Raw genomic sequence first — 13,064 nt, 5'->3', positions numbered from 1 at the left:
TTTTTACTCTGCTTTGTTTTGATTTGTTGCTTTTCACTTTGTTTTTGTTTTGTTTTGCTTTTAGTCTTTGATTTGCTCTTTGTTTTTGAAATCTTTTTCTTTTTACACCATTCTTTTTTTGTTATAGCAATTAAAAAGGACCACAAAAAAGGACTAAAATAAAAACACAACAATCTAATTCTCGAGACATTTCATCTGATCTTTAAATGTGTTTTTTATGTTTTGTGGTTTATTTGGCTTTGTTTTTGCTCTGTTCGATTTTGATTTGGTTTTTCCTTCTTTCTTCTTTTTATGTTTTTTTGCCACTTCGTTTTTGTTTTGTTTTGCTTTTTGTCTTTGATTTGGTCAGTTATTTTTTTTCATTTACTACTTTTATTTTTATTTTTTTTTCTTGGAAAGGACAAGCCTTTTGAAGTGTCCCTGTTACGTTCCATGCATGTTTTGTAGTGTTTTGTGTTTGTTTCTGTTTTACTTTCTCTTCTCTATCCCATTGTGTATTCTGTCCTGCCCCAGATGTGCGACCACTGGTCGAAATGACTATCAATAATCATTCTGACATCACACGGCACACCAATCAGGAGCTGTTTTGCTGCATACATTTTTACCGAACAGTTGATACCTGGAAACGACACGACGTCATGGCTTATTTTGCGCATGTCTGTGAGAATGAATGCCAGAAGTAATGCGATTAACCACTTGGGTTTCCTGCCAAAATGTTAACATAATAGTAACCGACATGTGAGTTTTGATACACCAAGTGGTTTTCATCCTTAAGTACGTATTTTTTGGCATTGCTGGGTTTGCTAAATATAATTTGATATAAAGAGATACAGTTAATTAGCACAAAATTATACAGAATTATTAGTCCCCCTTTGAATTTTTGAATTAGATTTTTTTTTTATTTAAATTTTTAAAAATATTTCCCAAAGGATTTTTAACAGAGCAATGACATTTTTCACAGAATGTCTGATAATATTTTTTTCCTATGGATAAAGTTTTAAGATCAATATTATTGGCCTCTTTAAGCTATTTTTTTTCCCCGATAGAACAAACCGTTGTTATACAATAACTTGCCTAATTATTCTAACCTGCATAGTTAACCTAATTAACCTAGTTAAGCCTTTAAATGTCACTGTAAGCTGAATACCATTGTCTTGAAAAATATCTAGTAAAATGTTATGTGCTTTCATCATGGCAAAGATAAAATAAATCAGTTATTAGAAATGAGTTATTAAAACTATTATGATTAGAATTGTGTAGAAAAAAAAAAATCTTCTCTCTATTAAACAGAAATTGAGGAAAAATAAACAGGGGGGTAATGATTCAGGGGGTTTAATGATGAACTGTTGTTCACCCAAGATGCAAACTCTGTCATCATTTACTCAGCCTCGACTTGTTCCGAACTAGTTTCTTTCATCACACAAGAAGATACTTTGAAGAAATCAGATTCTCATAGCATTTTCTTTTCCTACTATATGGATATCAATGGATACCGGTTTCCAAAAATTTCCAGAAAATCTTCGTTTGTGTTTAAAAGAAAAAAATAAATTCATAAAGGCCTGGAATTAGGAGTAAATTTTCCTCTTTGGGTGAACTGTCACTTTAATAATTTGCTTGCTCTGATCAAGAGGAGCACCTTATTCACTACCAAACTCCTCACTTGTGTCAACCAGCCTGTTCTTTCGTGCTCGTATTATTCCTTGTTGTTTAGTTTGTCTGTCGTTTAAGTGCTTTATTGTTAAAATAAGATTTTGTTGCTCAATTTACCCAAACATTAGAAAGTCGAACTATCTCTATAAGAATTGGATTATCAGATAAGCTTTTGTTTTGCTAATTGTTAACAATGTGTAATTCACGAGAACTCTAGTAGTTCTGAGTAGAATCTTCTTTTGTGTTAGTTAGTTAATTAGTTAGTTAGTAATTATGTTTTGAATAGTTAAAGTAGTTTAGTTAAGCGTCACATACGCTGAAGATTCCGGTTTGGTCTTTGGTTAGTTAGTTTTGTAGGTTGGTGTTTAGTTAGATTGTTTTGTTATATTTATTTATTTATTTGTTTTGGCAACACAACACTGTTTTTCGTTTGATTCGTTCATTGAAATTACATTCCGAATTCATATAATCATTGCTTAATATCAGTGTTTAATAAATTGTTATTTCTGTTTCACATATCTGTTTGTTGTAATCTCTCTTATTTTCACCCAGCACCAGTAGAAACTCACTTAATGTTATGTCTCATCCAATATAACAACATAAACCAGTAACAGTACCAAATCTAACTTTGTAAGTTAAAAAATAAGTAAAAGAAGAAGAAGAAGAAAAAAAAAAAACAACAGCAATCCCATTCATGAGCCATTCCACTGGATCTTTTGAATGTGTCAATCTTTAGAGGTGGTCCGGATAAAAGAAGGAAAAAATAAATAAATAAAAAAACGTAGCTCTGGCATTTAAGTCTATATAGATTTTCAAGGTCTCGGCCTTCAATTTTTAATGTGGTACGGGACTCCCGAGAGTGATTGATTGTTCACAGCAGCTAAAGTTCAAGCTCTTTGGGGTTGGGGTAGAGAAATAGATCTACAGGCATTTACCTTAACGCCCCTGTCAGACTCGGCACCCTTCCTGGACCGGCAACGTTAGCACTACATCACCCGGCAAGTGTCAGAAGAACTAGGGCTCCTCGCTGAGAGAAAATCACCTTGAGGGAGAGCTCTGGAGTTCATTGGAGATAAATCCCGTTGTGCCGGAGCCTGACTCACAGCGAGAGTCCACCCGTAATGGCCTCCTTCCCGCTCAGAGGAGATTAGTGTGAATCCGGGTGGCGGAGAGTGTCCTACAGTAGTTTCACACATTCAGCAACATTGCGGTGCAAAAAACGGTTAGGTTTTGAAGTTTTAGCTTCCTAGCAAAAGCTTTGTTTTCTCCGAAGAGTAATTCTCGACTGATAATCAACGTTCTGACTTGCAGCTTTGAGTTGTAGAGGTCTAGTTTCTGTCTTTTAAATTGATGCTTGTGTTTTTATTTATTTTTCTCTTAACTCATCTAAAGTCTGTTGGCTTTTGTCAATATAAAAGTTTCATTTTTTGTTGTCTATGACATCTAAGATTCTGCTTTTTATAGCTAATGGGCAAAGGCTTACATTTTTCAGGGTTATCAAAAGGACTTTCAGATATAATATCAGGAAAATAAAACTTGGAAAACTTTTAAATCAAAATAAATAGTTAATCATGTTTTTTATCAGCAGTTTTCTTCTCTTCGGTTTGTGTTAGTTTGGCGTGCTGCTGCTATTTTGATTGCAGCATTTAAGGTCATCTTTTTAGACTGGTCATATATTCCACCATCATTTTGGCATAAATGTAATGCATATGAACTTCATTATTTGTTTTAAATCTTCTTGTATTTTTCTCTTTTTATCTGAGGCTGTTCTTGGAAAATAGTCTTGGATTGCTTTTAGTGTAAATACTCCTTCTCAAACGATGTACAGATGACAACTAATCAAGCCAAGTCAAAACAGAAACCTGTCAGCGATTGTCATAAGGGTTCGTTTATCCCCCCAAACAAAACATTTGTCGCTATTTACTCTTCAAAATCTGACGTTTGTGGAACAAAGAACATGTCGTTGCTGCTCCCAGTTCTTATGTGACAGAATAAAACTGCAGATTTTAGTAGCTCAGTTGCCCCTGTCTGCATAAATAAATAAAGAATATATCGCCGAGATTATAAAATATATTTCAGGAACTGTTAGTCGCTTGTCCCACATATAAATAGTTAAACATCTCTCAGCTCAAGTGGATACACGTTCCCTGTAATAGATAAAAAGCCATTATATTTCACTTTCAGTTAAACTCATATTGTAAAACGCTTTGCATTACCCTTAAACGCTGTGATGCATTTTTAAAGAAGTACTTAATTTAAAACAGTCAGCCATTGCGATGTGCGTGCCTGGGGTGGGTCGATGAATTTCTCAGCGCACGCTTATTATTAATGTGGGCTCCATTGCAAATGCACACTGAAAATCTCTCTCTCTGTCACGATTAGAGTGACTCAACCGTCTCAAATCTTTCTCTTTCACACTCTTCTCTGTGTAATATGCATCGCCACGCACTTAAAACAATCACGAATGGCTCAAAAAGATCAAGGTGACCTGTTAGCCACACCCCCCAATGAATAAAAACATCAAATATTGACTATATTGACAGAATGGTGCTCAAGTGTTTATAAACGACTGCTATTTATCAACCGATTCAAGGATTAATAGATAAAAGCAAGGGTTTCCTAATGTGGTGCGAAACTCGGGCACACCGTCATCAAACATCCTTCATTACGAGGCCGTAAGCGTTCTGCAGGTGATAAATATTGCACAATGGGTCTTAAATTCGAGCCTCGTCGTCGTGTATTGACAGCGGTTTGGAGCGTGAGCCCAACTGGAAGAATTGCATCCAGGGAAACAGGCCTTAAGTGCCACTTAAAAAGCGCTGAATCATAGTCTCATAATGAGCCTGCATCTGTTCGACTTTTAAAAATGATTTCATACCGCCAAAATGGCATTGTGCTTTTATGAAAGGTTTCACCGAGAGTAACTGCATGTTCACGGTAAGAGCGAAACCCTGTGCTGTGATATTAAGACCGTGAATCAAACAGAGTCTGTTTTGTTTCCCCTCAGAGTTGGTGCGCAGCTGCCAGGAGCGGAGGTGTCAGTTTGACTGTGTGGTCATGAGAAACGGGACGTCCTGTTTCTGCGGGGAAGGTTTCGAGGTAGACGAGGACGGGAGAAGATGTCGAGGTGAGGGTCATCAGCGGATGGAATCACCACTTTATTAAGTACCACTTTATTATGAGATATGTAACAGTTGTTAAAACTGCAAGACAAAATATTGTGCGATAAAATGTTATCTAGATGGAAAACTAGTTATGACTAGCAATAGGGGTCAAAATATACTTTTCCCTCTATGCAAACAGCATGTTTTTGTAATTATTTTAGCTTTTCCTCTTTCAAGCTATGCTAAACTTATAGGCCGAGCAAAAAGTCATATTTAGACTTTATAAATTAGTGAAAAATTAAAAGATCTTAACATTTCTATGAATTAAAACAAGGATTTTTAATTATCTCTAATCGTGCACTGAACAAAGTAAAATGTAAGATAATCGGCTAAGCTGTTAGCTACCTAAATTGTTCATATTTTAATTAGTCTTAGATTTTTAATCATTAAGGCTGAGTTTACATGAAAGTAAAGATCTGCGCGGGACTAAATTTTGAATCCCGCTCCCGCCAGGTTTTAGCCCGAACCCGACCGCTCCCGCTTATATTAAGCACTTGTTGTCCCGCTGCCCAACCCGCCCCGTTTTCTGCCCGCTGCGCCCGATCCCGCTAAAGAGCGGGGGGAGAACAAAATCAACTCGGGAGTCGGGAGCGATATTGCTAGAAAGCCCGCTCCCGTCCCAAATTAAACCCGTTACCGACCACTCCCGTGATTCGGAATGCAGACCTCTACATGAAAGCATCTGCTGCCGTACAAGCTTTTCGGAGAGAGGGGTTCCCAAAGAAAAGGGCTCTATTTCTATTCTAAAGTACGTGGCGCAAGACAATTAAGGGCGTGTCTAAATCCACTTTCGCTATTTTAAGGATGGAAAAATGCACTTTGCGCCCCAGCACATGGTCTGACAAGGTTGTGCTTATTCTCTTAATGAGGTATGGCTGTTTTTGAGCATAATGTACATTAAACCAATCTGAGTCTCCCATTCCCTTTAAAAGTCACTTGTGTCATGCCATAGCGCATTCGCAATTTACATGGCGCATGTTGTAAGTAGAAAAACTGATCACTTCACTAGAGAGGAAACAGTTAAACAGACCATCTGTGTGAGGTTAAAGAACGAGCCTCCTCCATTCGCTTTACTTTCTCTTTACTTTAACTCTTTACTCCTTTAATTTCGTGGAGTAAGGAAACACAACATAACTAACGCGCGCTGCACTGGACTTTAGACTTGCTTTTAGTTGATCAATGGCACAGTCTATTTCAGTTCCTTAAAATAGCAACGCACCAGCAATGCGTCTTAACACACCTCCTTTATAGACCACAAAGTGGCACAAATGGATTTGCTATTTAAACAACGTGGCGAAATACAGGAACATTAGCATTGCACTGGTCTGAAAAACTACAAAACACACAAATCGCACAAAACACATCGACACAATAGGACCCAATGTCTTTCTCTGTCCATATTTTGATGTGGAATTTATTACAATTTTTTCAGAATTCACCAGGTCATAAAAATCATGTTGTATTTCAATGTGGCTAAATGATTCGTATCATTCAAAGTAAACTCACTGGTGACATGTGCATGGATATACAATCTTCTTACCATCACTATATTTTGTTTAAGGAAAGTAAAGACCCTGTCCACACAAACACACACAAACAGTTTGGCTGTTTGTCCACATGAAAACACAATATCAGATTCAGAAACCAAGATTTTCTGAAAACCATCGATTTTCCATGATTGGTGATGATTTTACGAAACTCCAGGTACAATGTGGTCATGTGGACACTAAAACCAGAAATTGTGCCTCATTGGCCTTCTTTTTTAATTGGCCAGCATGAGACTGGGTTCACAACAAAGACAGAAAACGTAATTGAGGCAAATTCTGCATGTTTATGGCAAACGTGTCCCATATTCGGTGTCGTTCGCACAACAGTACAAAAATCCGCCTTTGTTCTCATGTTTGTATTGACTTGTATACAACGTACTCACACACATAATCCATTTCTTGTTTGGTGTAAACCCAGCATAAAAGGCTTTCATCACTGCTTGTTGGCTTGGTGCACCCTTAACATAAATCACTGTGTGCTTTCGTGTGGACAGATATTTTGAAAGCAGGGGAAACTCTGTTTATAAAATACCAATGTACACATAGACATGGTCTAAGTTGTTAGCTACCCATTGAAAATGTTTCTATTTGATTAAGGATGCACTAAACATACAGCCATCAGAATAGCCACAGCCATATCATCCTGCAGCCCAAGACTGGTTACTCACTGTAGCTAAGCAGGGCTGAGCCAGGACCGTACCTGGATGGGAGACCACATGGGAAAACTAGGTCTCTGTTGGAAGTGGTGTTAGTGAGGCCAGCAGGGGGCACTCAACCTGCAGTCTGTGTAGGTCCTAATGCCCCAGTAAAGTGAAGGGGGACACTTAAAAATCCTATGTCAGTTCTTGTAAAGAGTAGGGGTGTAACCCTAGTGTCCTGGCCAAATAGTCTCCAGTAGCCCTTACTGGTCTCCTAATGCGCGATACATGCGCTATATAAATACACATTACACATTAGGCTATTATTTTGGGGAAAAAAAACTGATTTTAGTCCACATTCAGCTACCAGCTGAAGTGGCTTTCACGCCAGATTGCTGTGCTATGAAACCCATTCTTTATAATGACTTGTGTAACGCAAGATCGGTTTGTTGCTGTGTCGACAAAAGCACAAAACAGTAAAACGAATGGTCAATGTTGTATGTGTGTGCCGCAGTCAAAGGTTATTCTGCTCAAGTACCCAATTTTTTTTATTTAAGTGCATCCAGAATCTTTCACCGGGAAAGCAATGTCCACTCAAATAACGCGCCGTCAGGACGTTTCCATGTAATTCCTGAAATAGCGATACTCTGCTGTCATGACAACGCTAGTAAAACAATGTCTCTCCACTTGTTCACATTCAATAAAATTTCACTGTCAATAAAATGTGGTTATTTTATTGGCTTGTCTTTTTTATATTCAGCGTAATTAAGTTCTTAAATTAAATTCAGCCCTACAGAATTACGTTTTACAATTTAATAAAGTAATAAACAAGTGCATCTAGTTAAGGGGCGCACAAACTTTTTCATACGAAGGGTCAAAATCCAAGATGAATTGAGAGCTGTGGGCCAAAAGTAAATACAGCAAACTGTATTACATTAAATGGGCCATGGGTAATTTCTAAATTTATTTCACAATATTTATAAATAGAAAAAAATAAAATAAAATACTTCAACCGTATTTACTTATGTATTCGGATTCTAAATGTGTATTTAATTTAACTTATTACCCTGAAGAAAAATCCATTTATAAGACACAAAAGACAACCTGCCTTTGCCTTAATTTGCACACTGATGTCTGCTTTGTCTCCTATTCTTAAATTGACAATACTGTATGTAGCTACATTTTTTATCTGACTCATTTACAACATTTAATCAAAACATTTCATTTCAGTTTACTTTTTTTAAGCTCAACAATGAAACAAACAAACAAATCGTTACAATAAAATAGAAATGAGAATCTCTGTTAAAGGCATTAAACCCCACCCAATATTTTTTCCTTTGGCGGGCCAAATCAAAGGATACAATGGTCCAACTTTGGCCTGTGGGACCTGGTTTGGGCATCTCTGATCTGGATGACAATTAATTAACCCAGGTTCATTCTGGAAATGTAGCCCCTCGGACGTTTCTGGAGACCGCGAAATATGTCCCGGGAGGTACGTATTTGTGCAGTTTTTGTTTTCCCCGATGAGAGGCCGCTGTGCGTGCTTATTCACATCTCAAACACCGTTGTTCTCGCGTAAAGCCACCGGAGGCCACTGTCAACCGACCGTCTGTCCGACTGACTGACTGAATGACTGAACGATTGACTGGGCGGCCGGCCAATCTGCCGACCCACTCTCCTCCTCCTTTTCTAAACCCAAGCAACGATTTACAAAAGGCGTCCAGAAAAAAAAAAGCCCTCATCTGATTTTGACTGCATTTTCAGATTTCATCGCATTCTCGCCCTGTTATGAACTTGTTCTCTTTATTTTTTGTATACTGTTTTTTGTCTTACCTCATTTCTGGAACCGCTCCTCCCCAGACTTAAACCCGGTCGTCGCGGCTGGCTCCCCTCCAGGCCTCTGCTCTGCCGACGTAACACGACAGGCTAACCAGACAAACTGGTTGCGGCGGGAAAGCCCTCCACATGGAGGTGAGCCGTCAGCCGGCTAGCACAAAGAGGAGCGGCGTCACACCGCCCCGTTGCGTTGTTTAAAAAAATTAAAAGCAGCCATATGTACCTCCTGCCATGTAAATCGCAATGTACAGAAACATCCGCGGGGCTACATTTTCAGCATGAGCTTGGGTTCGTTTGGGCATCTTGGTGGCGCAGTGGGAGAAACGATTGCCTCAGAGCAAGAAGGTTGCTGGTTCGAGTCTTGGCTGGGTCAGTTGGCATTTCTGTGTGGAGTTTGCATGTTCTCCCCATGTTCGTGTGGGTTTCCTCCGGGTGCTCTGGTTTCCACCACAGTCCAAACACATGTGCTGCAGGTGAATTGAAGGAGCTAAATTGTCCATCGTGTATGTGTTTTTGGCGGTTCATTCCACTGTAGCGACCCCAGGTTAATAAAGGGACTAAATCAAAAAGCCAAAAAATACCATATTTCACTTCCTAACCCAGAAATTATAGTAAATAGCCACAATTAGTGTGTTACTTTTTATAATGTTTAGCTTCAGTAATTTAAAATATTTCAAGTTTATTGACAATTTAAATTATTGCTGGTTTTGTAATCTGATTTGTATGAATTCTAATCATGCACCCAATGGCATACCCATAAAAATGTCTCAGCTAATGGTGTTTTCATGTCTTTACCTATGGTTGTTTCTCCAATGCAATAACTCAAATCCTTGAAATATTGTTCTCGATTTCATGATAAATTACCATTATAGGAACCAAAGCATCAATTTACTCACCCTTCCTTCTGCAGACACACATTTGCATATTCATGTGTTTTGATAGGTTGCTGCAGAACGCTGACATTAAGAGTCGGGTTTGCATATTTAGGTCATGTTTGAGCACATTTAGCGTTTAATAAATAGCCCCGCTGTTGTCCGCAGATCATGATGAATGCAGGGATTACGGGACATGCAGTCAGATCTGTATGAACACGCAGGGATCGTACAGATGCGCTTGCACAGATGGCTTCAGCCTGCAGGCCAACAGACGATCCTGCAAAGCCAAAACAGGTGAGTCCATTTATCATCCCTGTTAGTTTCAGAACCACAAAAAAAGCTCATTAAGCAACATGTATTTTATTTTGATTTTCAGCAGCGCTTTAAGCTCAAGTCTAAAAATAATTTAACCCCTGCATGAATCCAATATTTGCAGAAACTATGAGCTGGAAGGAGTCAGTCTGTGAGAGAGTTACCTCTAACTTCAATTGATTTCATAAACTTTTTGACTAATATTTAGCATTGTGAGTAGATTTCGGGGTGCATTGTGTCATGTTAGTGCATTGCTGTGTGTTTAATGGGGGTTTGGATAGTGGCTAGCCAGTTAGTAAGCAAGTTAAATGCTTTAGCACATTACTATACATTTTCTATGGTGTTCATTGACATTGCTAATTGGTTGTTACCACATTGATATGTGGTTTCTGGGAATTTGCTAGCATAATTTTTGGCAAGTTTTTAGCTCCGTGCTAGAGTTGGTATTTCTAGGGTGTTCTGAAAACTGTCCTAGTTAGTTGCTGTTTGAGTACTGAATAGGTTTTAGCAGCATGTGGTTGTTGATTTAACCACATGCAGTTGGTAAGCAAATTAAAAACTAACCTCTGTTCCACACTCCGGAGCTGAAGGTGGCAGTAATGCATCAAAACGCTGGATACCAACTGCAGTAAAAGTAAGAAAATTCCATTTTTTAGCATAGCACTATTCTATAAGGTTTCTTTGACGTTCTAGGATGTTGCTAATTGGTTGTTAGCACATTGAAATGTAGTTTCCTGAAATTTCCCAGCATAATTTTTGCCAGTTTTTAGCTCAGTGCTAGAGTTCGTAATTTTAGGGTGTTCTGGAAACTGCGCTAGTAGATTGCTGTAGGGGTACTGAATGGGTTTTATCAGCATGTGGTTGTTGTTGTAAATTTGAATAGTTGCTAGCCAGTTGGTAAGCAAGTTAAATTCTCTAGCACATTACTATACTGTTTCTGTGGTGTGCCAGAATGTTGCTAATTGGTGGTTAGCACATTGAAATGTGGTTTCTTGGAATTTGCTAGCATGATTTTGCTAGTTTTTAGCTCAGTGCTAGAGTTGGTCATTCTAGAGAGTTCTGGAAACTGCGCTATCTGGTTGCTGTATGATTATCGGAAGATTTTTAGCAGCATGTGGTTGTTGCTGTAATTTTAAATACTTGCTAGCCAGTTGGTAAGCAAGTTAAATTCTTTAGCACCTTACTATAAAGTGTTATAGGACGTTCTAGGATATTCATAATTGGTTGTTACCACATTTATATTAAGTTTTTAGGAATTTTGCTTGCATGATTTTTGCTAGTTTTAGCTCAGTGTTAAAGTTGGTAATTTTAGGGTGTTCTTGACACTGCACTATTTGGTTGCTGTATGGGTACTGAATGGGTTTTGGCAGCATGTTGTTGTAATTTCGAATAGTTTAAATACATGTTCAGCATGTAGCTCTGCATATCAGAGTAGTTTATTTCTACTAGGAAGTTTTTAGCGTTTTGCTTAGCATTTTTAAAACATATGATTGAAATTGCTAGCCTGTTGCTGTGGTTTTCAGGAGGATTTTAGCTTTTAGCTATTCACTGCGTTGTATGTGGGTTTTGGGAATTTGCATAATTGCTAGGCAGCTGCTAAAGAATTATATATTTTTTTCAACACATTACCATGTATATTCTAAGAAGTTTCTTTTTTTAAAACCGTAATATGTGTCTAGAATGCTCTAGGAGGTTTTTAGCTTTCTGCTAAGTATTGTCAAAAGATATGCAATTGAGATGTCTAGCTTGTTGCTGTGTTGTTTAGAAGGGTTTTAGATTTTTGCTATTTGTTGCATTGTATTTGTTTTTGGGGAATTTGGGTAATTGCCTCCTAGCTGCTAACTGATTCTGAACATTTTTAGCACATTGCAATGTTGCCTATATTCTAAGTAGGCTAGTTTTTAGCTTTTTGCTTAGCATTTTCAAACTAGATGCAATTAATATTGCTAGCCTGTTGCTGTGGTGTTAAGGGGTTTTAGCTTTTTGCTATTTGCTGAATGGTATGTGATTTTGGGGAATTTGGGTTATTGTTAGCTAGCTGCTAACCAATTCTAAATGTTTCTAGCACATTGTTATGTATATTACTATGTATATTCTGAGTAGTTAGTTATCAGCCTGTTGCTGCAGGGTTCAGAAGGGTTTTATCCCAGCACCATTTGCTTTTTAGGGCGTTTAAAATAGTTGATTTGGGGTTGTTAAATGTTTCTGGAGGATTTTTAGTGCACACAAAGCTGCTATTAAGTTGCTTAGGCATTCTGAGGGATCTTATTTAATATATCTCTGCATTTTTGACAAATTTCTGTGTTGTTGCTAGCATGTTAAAATGTGCTTCGGTGACAGTTTAGCGCATTACCTCATGGTTTCCATTAGGGTTGTTTTTATAGACAGTTTCTAAATAAATTGTTACTATTTTATCCTATTTACATTGCACTTCTTAATTGTGCATTTAGCATTGCTGAAACACTCAATCAAAGTGTTAACACACAATAAAAGCAGTTCTATACTCGACATTTTCTCTCAGCAGGAGCCACTAGAAAAAAGTGTCCAATTTTTCGAACAAAAGAAGGTCAGCAAACTCGGCACTTGACATTTTGCTCAACATACAAATTATAGTTGTTTTAAAAAGCTAGTCTAGACTAGATTGGTAAAAAACAATGGCTTCTGGGTTGTTTGATTAAACAAGATGCCCTCAGAAGGCTAGCATGATCAGCTGTGTGCATTAGTGTATGTGACACTGTCATTCGCCTGATATGAGTGTCAGTTACACTTATTGTCATCAATATGCAAATGGCCGTTGGCGAGCTGGGCTGCCACAGATATAAACAGAGGAGGCCTTAATGGAAAGTCAATCAGAGACGACCAGCGACTGTCTGTCAAACTTAGAGATGATTACATGCTTACAGTTAATTGCACTTCATGGTGTCTGTTGATTAGCGTGAAAGAGAAAAAAAAAGTGTAAGACCATCACAAAGTTTAAGTTTGCATAATTTGGGTTGCAGTAATTAGTCTTACTTTTAATAAGTGAAAGCTCGGTAGTAAGTG

General features: G+C 37.9%; 2 protein-coding genes across 3 annotated transcripts in view; one reads left to right on the top strand and one right to left on the bottom strand.

The window, feature by feature from the left end:
- LOC147831535 (uncharacterized) overlaps positions 1 to 13,064 on the bottom strand; it is a 600,059-nt gene that overhangs the window by 255,509 nt on the left and 331,486 nt on the right. The window lies entirely within an intron of this gene.
- Positions 1 to 13,064, top strand: part of lrp1ba (low density lipoprotein receptor-related protein 1Ba) — a 458,912-nt gene that overhangs the window by 121,276 nt on the left and 324,572 nt on the right. For both annotated transcript variants that reach the window (XM_087304094.1, XM_087304093.1), the window contains exons 4-5: positions 4,658 to 4,777; positions 9,876 to 10,004. In XM_087304094.1, the coding sequence (XP_087160220.1) occupies positions 4,658 to 4,777; positions 9,876 to 10,004 (249 nt within the window). The remainder of the gene's footprint in view (positions 1 to 4,657; positions 4,778 to 9,875; positions 10,005 to 13,064) is intronic.

This window comes from Danio rerio, chromosome 22 (genome assembly GCF_052040795.2).
Source record: "Danio rerio strain M-AB ecotype USA chromosome 22, GRCz13ab, whole genome shotgun sequence".
In the NCBI taxonomy this organism is placed as follows: domain Eukaryota; kingdom Metazoa; phylum Chordata; class Actinopteri; order Cypriniformes; family Danionidae; genus Danio; species Danio rerio.
Note: the sequence above shows the minus strand (reverse complement) of the source record. Positions and strands in the feature narration are given on the sequence as shown.